Source organism: Panicum hallii, chromosome 2 (genome assembly GCF_002211085.1).
Source record: "Panicum hallii strain FIL2 chromosome 2, PHallii_v3.1, whole genome shotgun sequence".
Lineage (NCBI taxonomy): Eukaryota > Viridiplantae > Streptophyta > Magnoliopsida > Poales > Poaceae > Panicum > Panicum hallii.
In genome coordinates, this window is record NC_038043.1 from 45813273 (window position 1) to 45832860 (window position 19588).

Below are 19588 nucleotides of genomic sequence, written 5' to 3' on the forward strand. Positions count from 1 at the left end.
TTGGAAGCCCTGCCGTTCAATCGAGGGGATAGAGAGCTAGCTACATGGTACAGCAAGGCAACCGCACGAAGCGTGGTCTCCTGCAAGTCACCGACCCGCTCGTCACAGGAGATTTGGATTGCCAGCTCAGAGCGCACGATGCGTGGGGTAGAACTTAGAAGAGCCATGGTTGCACGTTTTGAACTCTGACGCGCATGATGCTATTATGCTTTAGAATTAGAACCGAGTTGAACTAATAGAGTTGGCACTGTGCTTGTCTCGCTGTGAACTCTAAAAAAAAAATAGAAAACATATTACGTGGAGTAGGAAGTGTTGGAAGCAAGCACCGCACGTGACAGGTTTGTCCCAAATAACAAAGTTTGGTAATCTTGCTGCTGACATTATAATGCTTCAAGTAAGTCACATCAAAATCCAACATGAACCATTACGAATATACAGCCACAAATGATACGTCAAGAGATTAGGGGTGCAAGGACTCACCTCTTTTCTCTATGGTCCCAATCTTAGTGTTGCATTTTTCATTTTGTCCGGCTCTTGATGCTAATACTCGCTCCGGGCGGGTAAACATGATGCTCCCACCGGAGGGTGTGGTTGAATTAGTGAAGCATGATATGGTGTGGACGTCAAAGTATTTTTGAGAGGAGGTAGTGCATGGATTTACAAACATGCAGGAAGCCTGCATTAGGCCGAAATGCTGGGCCCGCATGTGTCGCTAGAGTGAAAATGGTGAGAGCAAGCACCGCACGTGACAAATCAGCCCGGGCCCCGCGGCGAGACCGATCTGCGCGTGGGGTCCCCGGAAGCAGCCGAGCCGCGGGGCCCGCGGGCCCGCGGGCCCGCGCGCGGCGGTGTTGCTTTCCGGCGCTGCCCGAGCGATGCGGTGCACACAGGCGCGCTACCGCGACGGCACGGCCGGCCCTCCTCCCTTCGACCCTTCCCCTTCCCCAGTTCCCCCCGCGGCGCGCAGCAGGGTCACGTGGCCACGACGTGGCGTGCGCGCTTCTCTTCCGAACTGGCGTGGTGGACCGGGGGGGATGTGTCTTGTCCCGGAGCGGTGAACCTGGGCTGCGCGCACGCCGCCCGCTCGTGTCCCCGGGGCGGGCTCGGGGTCCAGCCAAACGTGGTGGCGGCCCACCTTAGGTCCGGGTCGACGGGTCGTCCGTCCATGGCTCGTCCGAGCATTTTTGTTTTTTTGGAGCCAATCGTCCGAGCTGTCTCGTGGTCGTCGGTCCGCGTCGCCTTGCGCGCGTCCAGGGGGGCCGAGAAGGATGCCAATCTTGGAAGGGAACCAGGTAGCGGGTGCGTAATTGGGCTTTGAGGGCCCAGTAAATTCTGATCTTCCTTCGACCAGCGATTGAGAGGGGGACCGAGAAACCCGGGCTGCCCGAGGAGGATAACGCCAACCCTCTGCGTCCTGCCCACACGGCGGGAGGAAGTCCCCGGCGGCGGCTTCGCCGGCTGCAAGACTTGCCCGTATGTTTCCTTCAGGTCCCCGCGACCCCTTCCCCTCTCCGTTCTGGCCATGTGCCCCCCCGTCCATCGGCTTGCTCCGCGTGCGGCGTCCAGATTCCTTCGTGAGGCTCTGTTTTTGCCGCCGTGCTGGGGGTGTTGCGAGCCAGATTAGGATCTGCTAATTGCTACTGTGGGAACTAGAGGGACTGCAGACCGGGAGTGTTTGGCTACGCGGGGATCTGCTGCTCTTTCGGATGCCTTTCCTCTAGTTAGTTTGGCTCAGGCATTTAGGTCTGTCGATTGACAGTGTCATGTTCAGTTCCGTGTTTGGTTTGAGAGAATTCCGGGGAGGTGAGATGCTAATGGTATGCTTAGTTCCAAGTTCCAAGCCCGTTGGTGAAATGCCAAGTTGCAAAAGGAATTTAGATCATTAGATGATGCCTGTACACCTCATATGCTTCTGTCATGGCTCATGATAGTAAAATTTATGTGCTTTGTTTTAGTCCTGCATCTACTAGAGAGATGGCAATTTTGCGATACGTTTGTTGTAACATGAAATAATAAGATTTGATTTCCTAATTGTTTCATCTGAACTTGCACTGTTATGCTACCTGTTAATTCTCGAAAATTTGAATTGTTAGGAACTCATCAGGGCTGCTTTAGATGTAAACATAAAAATACATATAGTTGCATTCACTGCAATCATTCCTTCTGTTCTCTAATTGTCATTTAGAAATTGCCGTGTATGCCCATACTGTAAGAATTTAATACATAAAATGTTTAGATTACATGTAATCATGAAAAGTACATTTCTATTGCTATGTTGTTGTTACTTTTACCACCAAATACTAGTAGCTGGTAAAGTTAGGCAAAAGCTGATCTTGGAGACTATCTATGCCCAAAACAACATGTGAAAGAGAATTGAGAACTCCTTGAAAAGGAATTTTGAAGGCTGAAGCACATTATTTTGAACAAGAGTACCAGAAACAAAACTCACAGACACTCATGTAGTAGAATGACCAACCCCCAATACTGTTTATGCTTTTCTTCATTTTAGTTGCTAGGGGTGGGGCGTCTCTTACCAGTAACAATATATCTTCCCTTTTCAGTAAGATAAACCCTCTCATGATGGAGAAAGAAGTTCCTTTTCTTTTCTTTTTTCTTTTAAATGTCTGAAGTGATTGCGTTGTTGATCCTCAATTGTAAACGGGTTCCCATAGCTCCCTGAATATGATCTATACCTTCGTGTTGTAATCCTTATCTTTTTTGCAGGTTTTTACAATGATTGCAATGGCAAGTGATGAACACACAGTTGCGTGTTCAGCCGCCACAAGGATCCAACTAGATGTTATTGAGGAGATACTTCTCAGACTTCCCATAAGCTCTCTACTGAGACTGCGTAGAGTCTGCAAGCAATGGCGTGACATGATCAGTGACCCCCACTTCATCAAAGAACATGCCTATCATGCACCTAAGCACCTCCTTCTTTACTTGCCTAAATTGCATATTCCATATCCCAAGACTGTCTACCCATGCCATGCAACGATCATCGATGAAAAATGGTCTCCATCGACATGGGCAACATCACATATGGATCCTGATGATCACCTCTTTGCATCATGCAACGGCCTGCTTTGCTTCTACAAGAAATTCACGCTGAAGGTAGTCAACCCTGCAACAAGTCAATGGCTGCATCTTTCGAAACCTGATGGGATATTGTTGCACGATTTCCACTATCTGTACAGCTTTGGATTTCACCCGACAACTGGAGAATACAAGCTTGTGCACTTTCAGTGTGAGCCCCAGTGTTGCAAATCAGGCCAGCCTTTCCATTTCAACACCATTCAAGTGTACACCCTTGGTGACGGCAAATGGAGAAATATAAAAGCACCAAGACCATGCTGCATTGTGAATCTTGGAGTTGTTAACGTGGATGGAGCATGTACTGGCTAACACAAGATGAAGGAACAAACTGTGGCATGGCAGTCATGTCATTTGATCTCAAGGAAGAAACGTTTACAACGATTCAACTTCCATCATTAGAGGTGAAAGAGACAGACTCTTGTGCCAACCCCAGAATCGCGTACTATATAATAACTGAGATAGATCAGAAGGTATGCATAGTGACTATACCATACCAGAGCCATGTACTAAGGTGGTGCTACTACAATGCAGAGCTTTCCGGCAGGGTCGATATTTGGGCTCTTGAAAGTCAGGTTGAGCACAAGGGGTTCCTAAAATATAGCATCCAGTCACCATGGTTACCCCGGTATGTTCCTCAGCCATGTTTCATCCACAGGGAGAAGATCTTACTGCAGGACTGCAAGGGTAACGTGTGATACCATGATTTGCGAAGCAAGAACGTGCACATTGAGCACCAGAATGAGGTGAAGCTTTTACACTTAGGACCCCACAGATTCTACGAGACACAGTCCTACTTCTACAAGGAGACACTTGTTCCCTTAAGCCTGTATGCAGAGGCATCCACTGTTCGTACGTCTCCTCGGCTTCTTGCTCCTGCAGTTGCTTCTCATTAGTTTGTACGAGGCTCCTGCACTTTGAATGTTTGGCGGCATATGTCATATGTGCTGAGTTAGTGAGCATAGTCTGTACTTAGGAAGGTGGTCATGCCTGACACAGAAATTATGGTGTAATCTTCACATCACTATTGGCAATGCCCGTCAAGGTTCAGCTGTTTCTGTGTGGTCCTGTTGTTTTAGTTCTGTTTTCAACGTTTGTTCATACGTTAAGTTCAACCAAAGCCACAGGTTATTTCTGAACACAAAAGGCCGCACAAATTGTGTAGTTCTGTGGAATAGGAACCAAAAGGTTACAAACTACGTCGTCGCAAGTTATGCATTCATTGCAGGGTAAAATGCCGAGGCTCGCAGTCCAAACGCGATCCCAAAAATGAAGGTAATAAATAAATAAATAAATGGAACTACGCAATTGTGCTAGTTGGGCCAAACTGGGCCTCAGTGGTATGCTATTGTTATTGCATCCGTGGTGGCATGCATGTTTCGATCTGTGGCCCGAGAAACACAATGCACTCTCAGTGGCACTCTTATCTGCAGACGTTATGAGCTAAGTATGTAATATACTATTTCATTTCTGAAGCATCATGGTTACGGTGAGGATAAACCCGGACTCAGCTGCTTAACTTTAGCTGTTCCTTCATTCCTCTTGTGTGGTTCTGATCTGAGTGCACCTCCCTGTCTACGGCGCCGATCAAGCCGTGGTGACCAAGGTTTTTTGATATGTTTGGAAAGTGCAAGCGTGTATCGTAATGCTAGTTTGGAGTGTACTAGATCCGAGCTGTAGAGTACTGGCCTTTGCTTGTGAAAAGTACTCTGCTTTTTTGGACAAAAGAAAAGTACTCTGTTTAGATGCGCTTCAACTACGGTTTTGCTTTACAGTGCGTAGGATGACGTAAGTTCATCCTTTGTGGGTCACCAGAAGAAGCAAACGAATTCGATGACTCTATACCTTCGTTCGTAGGTCCGGTGCATTCTCTCAGTACCCGTGAAGATTAAAATGAAAACAGAAAAGAAATGTTTTTTTGAGGCCATGTTCCAAGATTAAGCTGCGATAGGGAGAGCATCAGGACGCACTGCATGCCTGCATCGTGATACTATACATTACGTCATTACTCGTAGGTTAGTTCTAATCATTTTGGGTCACTGAGCCCACCTAAAAAAATTAATTGACAAAAAAAACTTATATTCATGCGACCATCACTTGCGCCCTATATTTAGGTTCGGCTTCCTCGATCCGGCGGCATTAAATGAACCGCCAATCGCGTAGGGCAGTGCTGCACAGATCTTCCTCTGTTGGCCTCTTGATCGCCGTCTCCGGTGTCTTGTGTAGGGATGGCAACGGGTATAAACCTGTTGGATTTTGCTATTCCAAATTCATACCCACGATGGGTATAAAATTTTGCCAAAATCCAAACCCGTCGGGTTAATGGGTACCCACGGGTCGCCCACGGATCATCCGTGACTGAGAATATTCCTTTATGCATTGCTTGCACCTTTGCCATGATAAAAACTTATCAATGATCAATACATGTATATTCTTCCATTATCAACTATGCTTCAATTTAAACAACTAAGAGACACAAAACATTTATCTAAGCAAAAAGTTATAGTTTGCATAAATATAAAATGAGCAATAAGTTCATAATTTGTTGTAAGTTCACAATAAAATAGTGGTATTGAAATCAAGTTCGTTACAAAGTTTATAATAATAAAATAATAATATTAACATCAAATTTTTTAGAAGTTCACCATACGTACTTAGATTGCATCGGGTTTAAAAAATCCACAGATTTACAGGTTTGGTTATTACACAAATAAATCCATACCTATAAACCCAACAGTAGAACTTTTTGCCCATTAATAAACCCACGAGTCTAAAAGTTGATCTAAATCCGTACTCTAATGACTCTAATGAAGTAAAAACCATCGGGTTTTAATTTCGGGTACCTATTGCCATCGGTAGTCTTGTATTTTGTCCCCCCTCCTGTGGAGGGAAACCTCATTTCTCGAGCCGCCAAGCGGGATCATCGGATCGTCGGGAAACCTCCCGCGACGTGGGAGAGCCGCGGCGGTCGCGTGGATGTGTTCGTGAGTTCTCCTGATCCCGCTGTAATATTTGAAGATCTTCAATCATTTCGCCCTCTTCGTCCGTCGCATCGGTTTGCAGTTTGCTTGTTTCCGTCGCGAGTAGCACCGCTTGCTTGTTGATCTGTTGGGAGTGTTGGGGCTCTGGGGCACCGCGACTTGTGTCCCAGGAGAATTGGGGTTGATTCTATTTTAATTTGATTGCTAGTTCGTCAGGCTCTGCATAACCTAGAAGTGTATCTATCTGCCCGATTCTTAATGCTGTGTGACACGTACATTAGGTTTCTATGTATGTTGATGCCATGCTGTGCAAACCGAGCGCAGTGGTTGGGCAGGCGTTGGTCCTGCCAGCCCACCAGGGTTCGAACTCTGGTGTTGCATAAAAAATCAGTACAGTTGGATCCGGCCCTGGTCGCTGATGTCCTATACGCATGGGTCGTCCATTCTCACAGGTCTCGAGCACCGTGTATGGATGGGGCGGAGTTCGGGAATTTTTTCAGTTATGTAATTTAAGGATCAGGGGCAGATGGTTGATAGTGGATAAAGAGAAACGAGTCATGAGCACATGCTAGACTGCGAGTGTTAAGAGTGGCCACTGCTTAGTGTGATGCAGTTTTTGACGGCCATAAGAATTCAGAAGGGCCAATTTCTTCGAGGCTGCTAAGCCCACGTTGCGTAGTTACAATTTCTTAATGTTAAGAGAGGCATGTTGCTGTTTGTTCTAATGTACTTTGTTCACCGCGTATTCAGTGTCCAAGTTTAATTTGTATGGCTCATCATTTGATGAGGTTGTAATGTGCAGGAGGACTCGGTAGCTCCGATGAGCGATTCTTTTCCCCACCATGGCTTCTTCAGAAACCATGGAAGTTCAGGCAAGAACGAAATGGGTGCCGAGCTTGCCAGACGAAATGGTTGAGCTGATACTCCTGAGGCTTCCAGCGAGCACTCTTCTGAGGTGCCGCCGTGTATGCAGGCAATGGAGACTCATCCTTCGAGATCCACGGTTCGCCACGGCACACCTGCAGCTTCATCGTGCACCGGCGTGCTGCCCTCTCCTGTTCTCCAACCGCGAGTCGGCTCTTAAGAAGCTTTATCCCAGCGAAGCGATTCTCTTTGATGAAGCCTGGTCACCGTCAAGGTGGGATGCGCTTGTGATCGAGCCTGATGATTTCCTGTTCGCTTGCTGCAATGGACTCGCTTGCTTGTACTCGGATAGACGATCAAGATTGCCAACCTTGCCACTGGTGAATGCCTGCACCTTGCAAAACCTGACAACAGAGTGACCGGTGACCATTATTTTCTCTACAACTTTGGTTTCCACCCTGTGACGAAAGGATACAAGGTTATACGCTTTCTTGGTGGGAGGGAGCTCTTTCCCGTAGACACCGTCATTGTCGTTCAAGTTTACACACTTGGCGGTGATAAATGGAGAGATGTTAGAGCTCCCAAAACTCAAACCTTGAGCTGCATCGATTACTCTGGAGTTGTCAATGTTGACGGAGCAATGTATTACTGGCTAAGTGAGGACGAGAGAAATAGACGGCGGCGTGCTGTCGTGTCCTTTGATCTCAGGGAAGAACGTTTTGAATGGATACAGCTGCCAATAGCTGACCATGCAGGCCGTGCTTATAGTACATCTCGTATGTACTGGATCACAGGGGTGGATGCGAAGGTGTGTGTTGCCACAGCTCAAGACAGCATGCATTCAGCTATAGGGTTTGTTGGGAACCTGCAGATCTGGACACTTGAGAACAAGGCAGATCAAAGCTGGAGGCACAAGTGCACTATTCAGTTCTCATCAGCTAACACATGCATTCCTAGGCCACATTTCATCCCCACATTTCATCCATGGGGATAAGATCATATTTTTACGGTCAGGGTGGGAATATTTACTACCAGAAACTGGTAAGTCAGAACCAATGTTGGAATTAGCCCGCTATTAGTTTTTAGAAGATCTACCGCTACGCTATGCAACATTTGTCCGCTACGTCCGCTAAAAAAGTTTTACGAGATTTAACAGTGCTAAATGTCTACTAAAGTGGCTTTTGCGAGATTTAGCAATGCTGAATGTCAAATTGCTAATAGATTTTAGTGGTGTCATTCGCTCAAAGACGGAGTCAAAAGAATGGATACAACTAAATAAACATAGTGTGGACCTTAGACAACGTAGCATGGGCACCGTTGGACAGTTAAAGGATATATTAGAGTTTATTTCTTGGTGTTAGACCGACAATGCTTATAATTTTGTGTGTGATTATTAATTATTTTATTATTCCGCTAAATGATTTAGCTTTCGCTATAGGCCGCTATAGCTTTGTATAGTTTTTAGAGAAAACTGCTGCTAAACTTTATAGCCTGCTATTTATAACATTCGTGGGAATATTAGGATTGAACAGGGGAAGATGGTGAGGCTGTTAAATTACAGTCCCCGTTGGTGTGGCAACATGCAATGCTTTATGTATGCGAAGTTACCCATACAGCAGGGGTGGTGTTTTTCAGAGGCCAAAGCGACGGGAGGGTTGGAAACTGAAGAAGTGGGAGAATTGGGTGCTCGAACTCTGCGCGCTAGAGAAACTGTGGAGAAGGATCTATGAGTTGGAGCGTTCAATATCTGTAAAGTGGCTTGACTTTCATTTCATTGTCCTAATATGTATCACTATTCTTCTTGAAAAAAGTTTCCAAATTACCCTTTTTTTGGCAGGCAGGCGCACGTCGTATCCGCTGTTGCAGAGAAGGTAATTTGGCAGGCAGGCGCCTGCGTGCTAATCAGAATCATTTGCAGCTACCAACTTGTCATTAAGATGAGAGTGAAAATGACCTACTATCTACCAATCAAATATTTCCTTCCATGCATGTTACCAAACTCTCCTTGCATTTGTACCACTCACATTTGAACCTTGCTCATATTTCGCAGGGTACATCTAGCTCGATCAGGTACGGGGTGGTGAATTTGGATGATTCGCAGCTAGCCCTGACACTGTAGCTTTCATGTTTTCTTCCTGCCGCCACCATGTGAGCCATGTTTTGTTTTTGTTATCGTATCCTTGAGAAATGACGACGGCACTAAAACTCATCAAGACATCAATCCGGTGCTTACTGTCTAATTCTCGCCAAAAAAAAACTAGCAACTTGCATTTGCGTTCACCATTTCTCGTGTGTGTGTGTGTGTGTGTAATAATATTATTGTACCCATGCATGTTATAAAAAAGGAATTAAATCCATGATTTTTTTTGCTGACATCTTTTTTCCAAATTATTCTATGCATCAAGAGTTGCCGAGGATACATCTCTCGTTTGCTTACACATTCATATACTGACGGCCCACAAAAGTTGGGTTTTGCTGATCTCCATAACGCGAAATAAAATGTGCCCGCCGGCCCGTCTTGATTTCCGTTGTCTGATGCTATCCGTTCCAGCCCCCCGCGTTTGCTTGCAGCCGCAGCCGCTGGGGTTTCAGGCTGCTGCCGCCAGATGGACGGAGGCCGCCGGCTTCCCGCAGCAGACTGGGCGGCAGGGCCGGCGTGGGCGCGTTCTTCCTTCCAAGAAATCGCTGCGGATGCAGGAAACCGAGACGCACGCGCAGGCGCAGGTCGGCAGGTGTCATCGACGGGTGCATGCACGGCGGTTGTGTGATTGCAGCGCAGCGGGGCGGGTGACGCCCGGCGACGCAGGCTTTTTGTGTTCCTGCGAGGATGCAGACACCGATGGCACAATCAGCGAGCAGGGAGGGAGGGGGATAGACCCTGACTGAGACGGACGGTTGGAAGAAGCAAGGCTTCATTGAAGGCTCATGTTCGTCAGCTTGGTAGGTTTAATTTGTCTGCCCATGGGTGAAGTTGGGGAGAAATTTAAATCCACCACCTATATTGTGCGTGGAATTAATTGACGATCACGATTGTGAAACAAAAGATTCAAGAAAGGGAAAAAAAATTGAAATCACTTACCTATGGGCCATGGTGTAGAATTAATCCAAGTGCATCTCCTTTGCTCCTCTGAAACTATAGCCTGCACAGACTGAAGAAATGGCAAAAATTGGCCCCCACGAGTTGCTCTTGCATTGTGAATCAATCCAACTGTAATCCAAAGCTTGAAACTAAAATATGTTGATTACGAAAAAATTATTGACGCCAAGTCTTGACTGAGAAATGATAAAGATTGATTTCGGGATGCACTATGTGGATACACACGAGTGCATCCAAAGGTTGGTGCGGCAATCATAAAGTTGGTATTATTGGCCCCCAAACAGCCCCACTCATACATGCACGCTGCACGTCTAGTCAAGATTCCATCCATTTAACCTTTGCACATGTTTGCAAAGCTGTTTATATTGTGCTTATTTTCTTATTATCGCTTCGTGTGGATCTTCCACATCTTTTCTCTGATGTAAGCAGTTCAAAAGAACGGTCAAGATAATACCAATCCTAAACTCTTGTCAGCACTAACAGTTTGGTGTGCATGCCCCAGCTGCAATCTTTTCCCCGTATAGCATAATGCCTGCAGACATGAAGATAAAGCAAGTATCAATGTGTGCGCGTACTACGGCAGCAAAACCCTGAAATCAAGGAGTGCAATTTCAGCTCCAACCACTAAGACACTGATGTGACCAAAAAATAAAATAGTATGTATATCAGGGTCCTGTTTCAAATTAAACGCAAGGGTTTCGCATCAAACAGCGGATTCTTGGAAGAAAATGGTGAAATCCCCATGCTCCAGACAAGGCCTTAAGCTTGCAGGTCTCATAGGGTGGGCATGGATCTCAAAATCCCAATTCTTGCATTGCTTCGTATACGTAACTTCTTCCTCCATGCATAAAGTTCGGAGCTTCCAATGCGAACATGGAAAGGTCAGGCGGCAGTGATTCGGGTGTGCTCTTTTTTGTGTGCTCCAAAGCTTGCGACAACTCATCCTTTGGCAACGTGTCTTCCGGGAAAAACATCAAACATGGGGTAGTGCCGCCAGAACTACCAGAGTGTCTAGGTTAGGTCAGGTGGTAGCCATCCATTCTCATCAGCAATGCTAGTAGATCCACTTTTCCTTTTTAAATAAAAAAGTTTTTGTGAGAAGTTTCTTTCTGATGATTTAAATGTGAACAAGTTGTCGATTTGCAATAATTGAACTATATCAAATTTTAATGAGCGATTATTAAATGCCATGAAAATCAAGTGTGTTAAGCTAATGGTGTGGCCATGATTGCATCCATATCCAGTTCTAGGATTTGTAGCGAACAACACGTGAGGGGGTTAACAAAAGGCGTCAAGATTCGTTATGAATTATTGGATCTCGGCTTTCATTTGCATGTCCTGGGAGAAACATATATTGATTTGCTTGAATCTTCTATATATTTTCATGCATGCAGGGGAAGGTCCTATTTTTTTTATAGCTTTCCATCCTACTTCATAAGACTCGTGCAATTCGACCTAATTTTCATATCTATGTTCATCAGTTTGAACCGAATCTGTGTCCCTCTCATTCCCTATGCTACTAATTTTTAACCTAGATGAACACGGAAAGCTATGATCAGGTAGGCTCAGCGCAGCGGACAGATGCCCCGAAATCATCAATTCCTGTCCAGCTTTGTTTGGGCCAACTAATGTAGCATTTCATAGGTACACTTTGCAAGCAGATTAACAGAACCTCGAACACCATCTTAAAGTATTGCTTTTTGTTGGTGAAAGAATGTTCTTATCTGACAGAAATTACCATGGTTAAACTGTAAATGACACCGAATATTTACCACTGAGCAGTTTAGCATTGTTCCTAGCAATCTGGATTGATAGTTTCGGTCTATCGGTTGCAAGCAAGGAGTGACGTTATGAGACACTGAAAAAGCTCTTTGCTGTGCAGCAGTGATTTAACTGTTCTGATTTTGGAGAATGTGACTCCAACAACTACATATAGCCAACTACGTAATGAATTCTGGAGAGTGTGATCCCCAAAGCTATATAGTGATTTAGCTGGCTAGATGCCTAACAATTCTGACGGCTACTTCTAGATTTCCATTTGCTCTGCTCTTTGCAGGCAAAAAATGACTGAATTTGGGAACTGGGAAGTTGTGTCCTCTGCAACATTGTTTAACTGTTTCGACTTTCAACCTTTCAGTGAAGAATGTTCTTAAACCGACAATCAATTCTAATTACCTTTTGACAGGGCACCTATAGTTATTCCCCAATCAGATCTATCAGCGTAAAGTCGATGGAGTTCTATAGGAAAAAATGGTACAAGCATTTTTTTTTACTGAAGGAACATGATGTATAGGATCAGATCTTGGCAGCAGGTAAGAGCCTGAGAAATGTCATACTGTCAGAGAACTAACGGAAGAATTAGCTGTCAAAGAACTGTGACTCTCAGTTTAAAGAAGGTACAGAGTTTATCCTAACCAATTGCGCGTCAAGTCCGCTTCAAACTTAACCATGTGCTCCCTGCCTCCATATTGTCCATAACCCGGCCCTTGATGGGATCTGGATCCAAATCAGCCTCATATTCCCTTGATGTTTACCAACACCCCATATTACTCAAACATTATCAACCATGTGTGGTACCTAACATGTCTCCTGGCTTGTCCATCATCACCCATGTGGGCACATTCTAACCACGACTTGGCGCGAATGACGGTCGATTAGCATGAGTTGGTATAAGTTAATCTGGCATAGTTGACATGAAATTCGGAACAAGTTTACTGATACAAGGTAAAAGTCATAAGTAATATGACTAGTGCTAACAGAAATAGGCCCTCTTAAAGTTGAAATTCAAATCTTGCAACCGGAGAACAATTCATCTTCTTAACATTTCATTTGAATAAAATAATGTGGTGGTGACCAACTGATCTGAATTAATCGAAACATGATATAGGAATAATATTGTTTGATGTTGTAAGTTTGATGTTGAAATGTTATGTTAGTTAAACAAATTAAAGGAATCTACCAGCCATGGTGATGATGCTAAGCTAAGATAGATCCATGGATTTAACTAAGTGCAATAGGGTGGTTATCTTAATATCTTATTCCTCATTGTCCCTTCCACTCAAAGGCATGAACATGTTCGTGCTCGAAAATTTTTATTTTTATCACCGCACATCCGATCTTTCTCTGTTACTTTCCAGCGGTTTGCCAACTATTCACATGGGTAAGTTGCTGAAAGTTTTTTTATGCTTTGCATTGTACTAATCTTCACCCCCTTTACTTACTGCCATGTGCACCCTAAGATTCCTCTCTTATTCCCTGTCTTACCCCTTTTGTTTAACCAGCAGGCCTCTCTCTGATGCCCATGATGAGTTCACAGCAAGCAATAAGGTTCTGCCAGTTCTAGTATCACGGTGATCTCCTTTTCTGCAGAAACTTATCCATGTGACTGAACATGCTTTCTGAATTTCATCCACAGATTCACCTGTTACCGGGCTGCAGAAAGAGCAATTTGAGCTCATGGATCAGTCGTTGATCAGTGCTGCGGAAAAGAGAAGAATGCGAAAGCATTATATTTTGAAATCATGTAGCAACTTCTCAAACGATTAGGTCTGTATGGCTGTAAAATTCGCAAGCAAGATGATGTGGGCAACGGAAAAGCAAATGTAAACACCAGGACTTGGCATGTTCAGTTAGCAACGTGAGATGTGCTCTTTTTACTGTTGTACTATCACTGTAAAGGAGGAGATCCACAGAAGAGCAGTTGTACCTGCAAGGAGGTTACTGTAAAGCAGCACTGTCACAGCCCATAGCACTGCCATCAGAAAACGTTTTAGAAGGTTGCATACACATAAAGGCAGCCAGCACTAAGAGCCACTGTCAACTCCTGCGCCAACGGTACAAAGGAGCAGGGATTAAGAATTAACTGACACTGCATTCGAAATGCTCTTCCATGGAACATTGGATAAAAGCCCGATTACCGAGAGAATTAGCAGTAACCTGTTTTCACAGAACACGAGGAGGGAGAAGAGATGTTTTCACCTCCAAAGACTAGCAGCAACAATTAACAATTCAGGGAGGCTGCAATGGCTGCAATAAGTACACCAACTGGGGATAAACATCTGCAGATCATGACACCAACCACACCACCTTCCTCTCATCTTCCCCATCACTTGTAAAACCGCATCCAGTAGTATCCTTTTCCTGATTAAAAACTAGTTCAGGTACAAGTATCTTTAATTGTTCAGGCCAAGATCCAATCAAGCCTGCTCTTAGCAGCAGCAGCAGCACACTGTCACCACACTGCACTGGAACAAATCAATCAAAGTCCGTTCTTTGGTTTTGGAATTTTTTGTATCCATTGCTTGGTGCTCATTTGGATCCAGATCTCCTGTGCTTCCCCCTGTATAAACAATTCATGGGGTCTCCCCCTCTACAATCCCAATGCTTGCGAGAGGCGCCACCTCACCAAGCCAGCCATCCACCGCATTGCCGCCCCCCTCGCCTCTCGTCACGTCACCCGCCCGCCTCAGACTCGCCACCGAGGCGCGCGCCGCCAATGCCGCCGCGGTCCCGCGCCGCCGCACTGAGGCCCGCGCTTCTCGTGCCGCTCGCCTGCGCGCTGCTGCTGCTGGTGCCGCCGTGCCACTGCGTCAACGAGCAGGGCCAGGCGCTGCTGCGATGGAAGGACACGCTGCGCCCGGCGAGCGGCGCGCTGGCGTCGTGGCGCGCCGCGGACGCCAGCCCGTGCCGGTGGTTCGGCGTGTCCTGCGACGCGCGCGGCGACGTCGTCGGGCTGGGCATCACCTCGGTCGACCTGCAGGGCCCGCTCCCGGCCAACCTGCAGCCGCTGGCGGCGTCGCTGAAGACGCTGGTGCTCTCCGGCACGAACCTCACCGGCGCGATACCGAAGGAGATCGGCGGGTACGGCGAGCTGACCACCCTTGACCTCAGCAAGAACCAGCTCACCGGCGCGATCCCGCCCGAGCTGTGCCGGCTCGCGAATCTCGAGTCGCTCGCGCTCAACTCCAATTCCCTGCGCGGCGCCATCCCCGACGACATCGGCAACCTCGCCAGCCTGACGTACCTCACCCTCTACGACAACGAGCTGAGCGGACCCATCCCGGCGAGCATTGGGAAGCTGAAGAAGCTGCAGGTGCTCCGCGCCGGCGGGAATCAGGGGATGAAGGGACCTTTGCCGCCGGAGATCGGCGGCTGCACCGACCTCACCATGCTCGGCCTCGCGGAGACCGGCGTCTCCGGGAGCCTTCCGGAGACGATCGGGCAGCTCAAGAAGATTCAGACCATTGCCATCTACACCACTTTGCTCTCCGGCCGGATCCCGGAGTCCATCGGCAACTGCACCGAGCTCACCAGCCTGTATCTCTACCAGAATTCTCTCTCCGGGCCGATACCGGCGCAAATTGGGCAGCTCAAGAAGCTCCAAACGCTGCTTCTGTGGCAGAACCAGCTCGTCGGCGCAATTCCCCCGGAGCTCGGACAGTGCAAGGAGCTCACGCTCATTGACCTGTCGCTGAATTCCCTTACCGGGAGCATTCCGGCGAGTTTGGGCGGGCTGCCGAATCTCCAGCAGCTGCAGCTGAGCACGAACCAGCTGACCGGCGTCATCCCTCCGGAGCTCTCCAACTGCACGTCGCTGACGGACATCGAGGTCGACAACAACGCGCTGTCCGGGGAGATCCGCCTCGACTTCCCGAGCCTGCGCAACCTCACCCTGTTCTACGCGTGGAAGAACCGGCTCACCGGCGGCGTGCCGGCGAGCCTCGCCGATGCGCCCAGCCTGCAGGCGGTTGACCTGTCGTACAACAATCTCACCGGCCCGATCCCGAAGGAGTTGTTCGGGCTCCAGAATTTGACGAAGCTGCTGCTGCTGAACAACGAGCTGTCCGGGTTCATACCTCCGGAGATCGGCAACTGCACCAGCCTCTACCGCCTCCGGCTCAACGGCAACCGGCTCTCCGGCACGATACCCGCCGAGATCGGCAATCTGAAGAACCTTAACTTCCTCGACATGAGCGAGAACCACCTCGTCGGCCCTGTGCCCGCGGCCATTTCCGGGTGTGCCAGCCTCGAGTTCCTCGACCTGCACTCAAATGCTCTGTCCGGCGCATTGCCGGAGACGTTGCCCCGCAGTCTCCAGCTGATTGACGTCTCCGACAACCAGCTCGCTGGGCCGTTGAGCTCCAGCATCGGGTCAATGCCGGAGCTGACGAAGCTGTACTTGGGTAAGAACCGGCTGACCGGCGGCATACCACCGGAGCTCGGTTCGTCCGAGAAGCTCCAGCTGCTGGACCTCGGCGGCAACGCGTTCACCGGTGGCATCCCAGCAGAGCTCGGGAAGCTACCGTCGTTGGAGATTTCGCTTAACCTCAGCTGCAACCGGCTCTCGGGGGAGATACCGTCGCAGTTCGCCGGCCTCGACAAGCTCGGCAGCCTGGACCTGTCGCACAACGAGCTCTCCGGCACCTTAGAACCGCTCGCGGCGCTGCAGAACCTCGTCACGCTCAACATCTCCTACAACGCCTTCTCCGGCGAGCTCCCGAACACTCCGTTCTTCCAGAAGCTTCCCCTCAGCGACCTCGCCGGCAACCGGCACCTCGTCGTCGGCGACGGGTCTGACGAATCCTCGCGGCGCGGGGCCATCTCATCACTAAAGGTAGCGATGTCCGTGCTTGCCGCAGTCAGCGCGCTGCTCCTGGTTGCCGCCACCTACATGCTCGCCCGCACGCACCGCCGCGGCGGCGGGCGCATCATCCACGGCGAGGGCACGTGGGAGGTGACGCTGTACCAGAAGCTCGACATCACCATGGACGACGTGCTCCGCGGGCTGACGTCCGCGAACGTGATCGGCACCGGCAGCTCGGGGGTCGTGTACAAGGTGGACACCCCGAACGGCTACACCCTGGCCGTGAAGAAGATGTGGTCGTCGGACGAGGCGACGTCGGCCGCTTTCCGCAGCGAGATCGCAGCGCTGGGCTCCATTCGGCACCGCAACATCGTGCGGCTCCTCGGGTGGGCCGCGAACGGCGGCACCCGGCTGCTATTCTACAGCTACCTCCCCAACGGCAGCCTGAGCGGGCTCCTCCACGGCGGCCTCGCCGCCAAGGGCGCGCCCGCGGACGAGTGGGGCGCGCGCTTCGACGTCGCGCTCGGCGTCGCCCACGCCATCGCGTACCTCCACCACGACTGCGTGCCGGCCATCCTCCACGGCGACGTCAAGTCCATGAACGTGCTGCTCGGCCCGGCCTACGAGCCGTACCTCGCCGACTTCGGCCTCGCCCGCGTCCTCTCCGCCGCCAGCTCCAAGCTCGACACCGGCAAGCAGACGCGCATCGCCGGCTCGTACGGCTACATGGCACCAGGTCAAGATCGTGCGCTTCGTGGTTCTATCCTACGACAAATTTCATGGAATTTTTCTGACAAAATTGTCTCTTCTTTCTTTTGGCCAAAGCAGAATACGCGTCGATGCAGCGGATCAGCGAGAAGAGCGACGTGTACAGCTTCGGCGTGGTGGTGCTGGAGATCCTGACGGGGCGGCACCCGCTGGACCCGACGCTGCCGGGCGGCGCGCACCTGGTGCAGTGGGTGCGCGAGCACGCGCAGGCGACGCGCGACGCGTCGGAGCTCGTGGACGCGCGGCTCCGGGCGGGTGCCTCCGAGGCGGACACGCACGAGATGCGGCAGGTGCTGTCCGTGGCCGCGCTCTGCGTGTCGCGCCGCGCCGACGACCGGCCCGCCATGAAGGACGTCGTGGCGCTGCTCGAGGAGATCCGCCACCCCGCCGCGGCCGGGGACGACGCGAAGCAGCAGCAGCCGGCCGCCGCCGCTGCTGCGGCCACTCCGGTGCCGGTGTCGCCGGTGCGGGGCGCGCGCTCGGGGGGCCCGTCTTCGAGCTGCTCGTTCGCCGCCTCGGAGTATTCTGCCTGACGGGTTTGCAAAACAAAAATTTTGCGAGCGTAGTGAGCTTAGTAAATTACTATTAGCAGCTTAGCAAGCCATAAAACAGTATGTTGATTAGCCAGCGTGCTACTGGTGATGTTGTACTTAGGTGTAATTGCCCTTGTACATTAACCTGAAGAATTTCGATTCTAGAACAGATTTAGAGTCGACTTTTTGGCCCCAACCCGTGTCAAGTCTCAAGATCTCGCTCTATCTGAAACGCGTGCCGCTCGGGCATTCTAGGGGCCACGAGTACCCAAAATTCCTTCCCGTGGCTCTGACATCTCATCATCTCCCTTGCCACCCCAAAAGCGGCAGGGCTGCCGGCATCGCCCTCAAGCCATTGTAATTCATCACCAACGACCTTCATCCCCATCCCCATCTCCAACTCGATTCCGCCCATCCCCTACCATCATGAGCAACAACCCACTTGCCACAATGGCTTCCCTCGAAGCTTGGTAGGCTTCAATGAACCCTAATCCCAAATCCGTGTCCTTGCACAGTGGCTCTATGGGGTTAATTAGCCCAGAGGGCGCGCATTAGAGCAGAGCAACCGTGCGCTAAGGCACTCGCTGTCCGGATTCAGAGCGGATGCTGGGGAGCCCCACCTGCAGTGATTAGGCGCTCGCGCGCGCTCGTCAGGATCATATCAGGCGCCCATCAGGCCGGTGGGGTTGCTACTGCCCAGGTGCCATCCTTTTGGAATGATTCCTCGCCTGATGATTTGATCTTCTCCTCACTTCTCTCTGCTGCGGTTGGCACGTCCGCCTCGTGCCGACGGCGGGCGGGACGGGGTCGTCTCGCCACTAATGATGCGTGACCAGTGTCCCTGTCCACGCTGGCGCGCCTCATGCTGTCTGCCGCCCCCCCTCGCCGCTGGTGCGCCGCCTGGTAAACCCTGGTAGTACTCTGTGTGTGCTAACCCCAATGATATTTCGTGAATCTAGCTCTTCTAGGCCCAAAAATGCAAGGCCCGTGAAGCGTGTCAAATCTGAGCGCTGTGCAAGGCCCAAGAATAGCAAGACCCATGTATGCGGTGCTGAAGTCTTGCTCACCTTCTATCTATCTATTATATTAATACAAGAAAGTGTTAAAAGAAATTATCACGTTCGTTGAAAGTATCTAAAAATTCACACGTTAATCTAAAATAGAGAAGAATTTGCATCGTCGGATTTTATGAAGATCTAACGGTCTAAACTAACTCAAAGAGTCCATATCAAGTCGATTAATAATTAAAGATGTCTTGACAAATACGATTAGTAACTAGCTAAATTTGAAATTTAAAAAATAAAAAATTAGGACTTCACCAAAAATTCTATAATGAATATGATTAGAATAACTGAATTCGGAATTGAAAAAAGAAAAATTAACACTTGACAAAAGGAGTACATATTGAATATGATTTGGATTTTACAAAGATTTAATGGCCTAGATTAATCTAAAGAATCCACATCAAATATGATTAGAGTTATAAGATTATTGCTAAAAAGAAAATAATATACATATAATAAATATAGAAAGGAAAAGAATATACAAGTAATAAGATAAAGAACTCTTTACTAATTCCTCATACGTACTTTTCGAAAAAGACAAGGAAGATCAGGTACGTGTACCTAAATTCTCATCTGTACTTTCAAAAAGACAATGACATCCAGGT

At 48.9% G+C, this 19588-nt stretch overlaps 1 protein-coding gene and 2 pseudogenes across 1 annotated transcript; all 3 read left to right on the top strand.

Moving 5' to 3' along the window:
- Positions 1-1329: 1329 nt before the first annotated feature.
- LOC112882969 lies at positions 1330-4156 on the top strand (annotated as a pseudogene).
- Positions 4157-6916: 2760 nt separating this feature from the next.
- Positions 6917-9824, top strand: LOC112881126 (annotated as a pseudogene).
- Positions 9825-14530: 4706 nt separating this feature from the next.
- Positions 14531-18112, top strand: LOC112882076 (LRR receptor-like serine/threonine-protein kinase). Its single transcript, XM_025947056.1, has 2 exons — positions 14531-17354; positions 17447-18112. The coding sequence occupies exons 1-2, from the start codon at positions 14531-14533 to the stop codon at positions 17917-17919; spliced, it is 3297 nt and encodes a 1098-aa protein (XP_025802841.1). The 3' UTR covers positions 17920-18112.
- Positions 18113-19588: the final 1476 nt, after the last annotated feature.

Coding starts and splice junctions, on each gene's coding strand:
- LOC112882076 (XM_025947056.1), top strand. CDS start 14,531: ATGCCGCCGCGGTCCCGCGCCGCCGCACTGAGGCCCGCGCTTCTCGTG. Junction 17,355..17,446: donor GTACGGCTACATGGCACCAG/GTCAAGATCGTG, acceptor TGGCCAAAGCAG/AATACGCGTCGATGCAGCGG.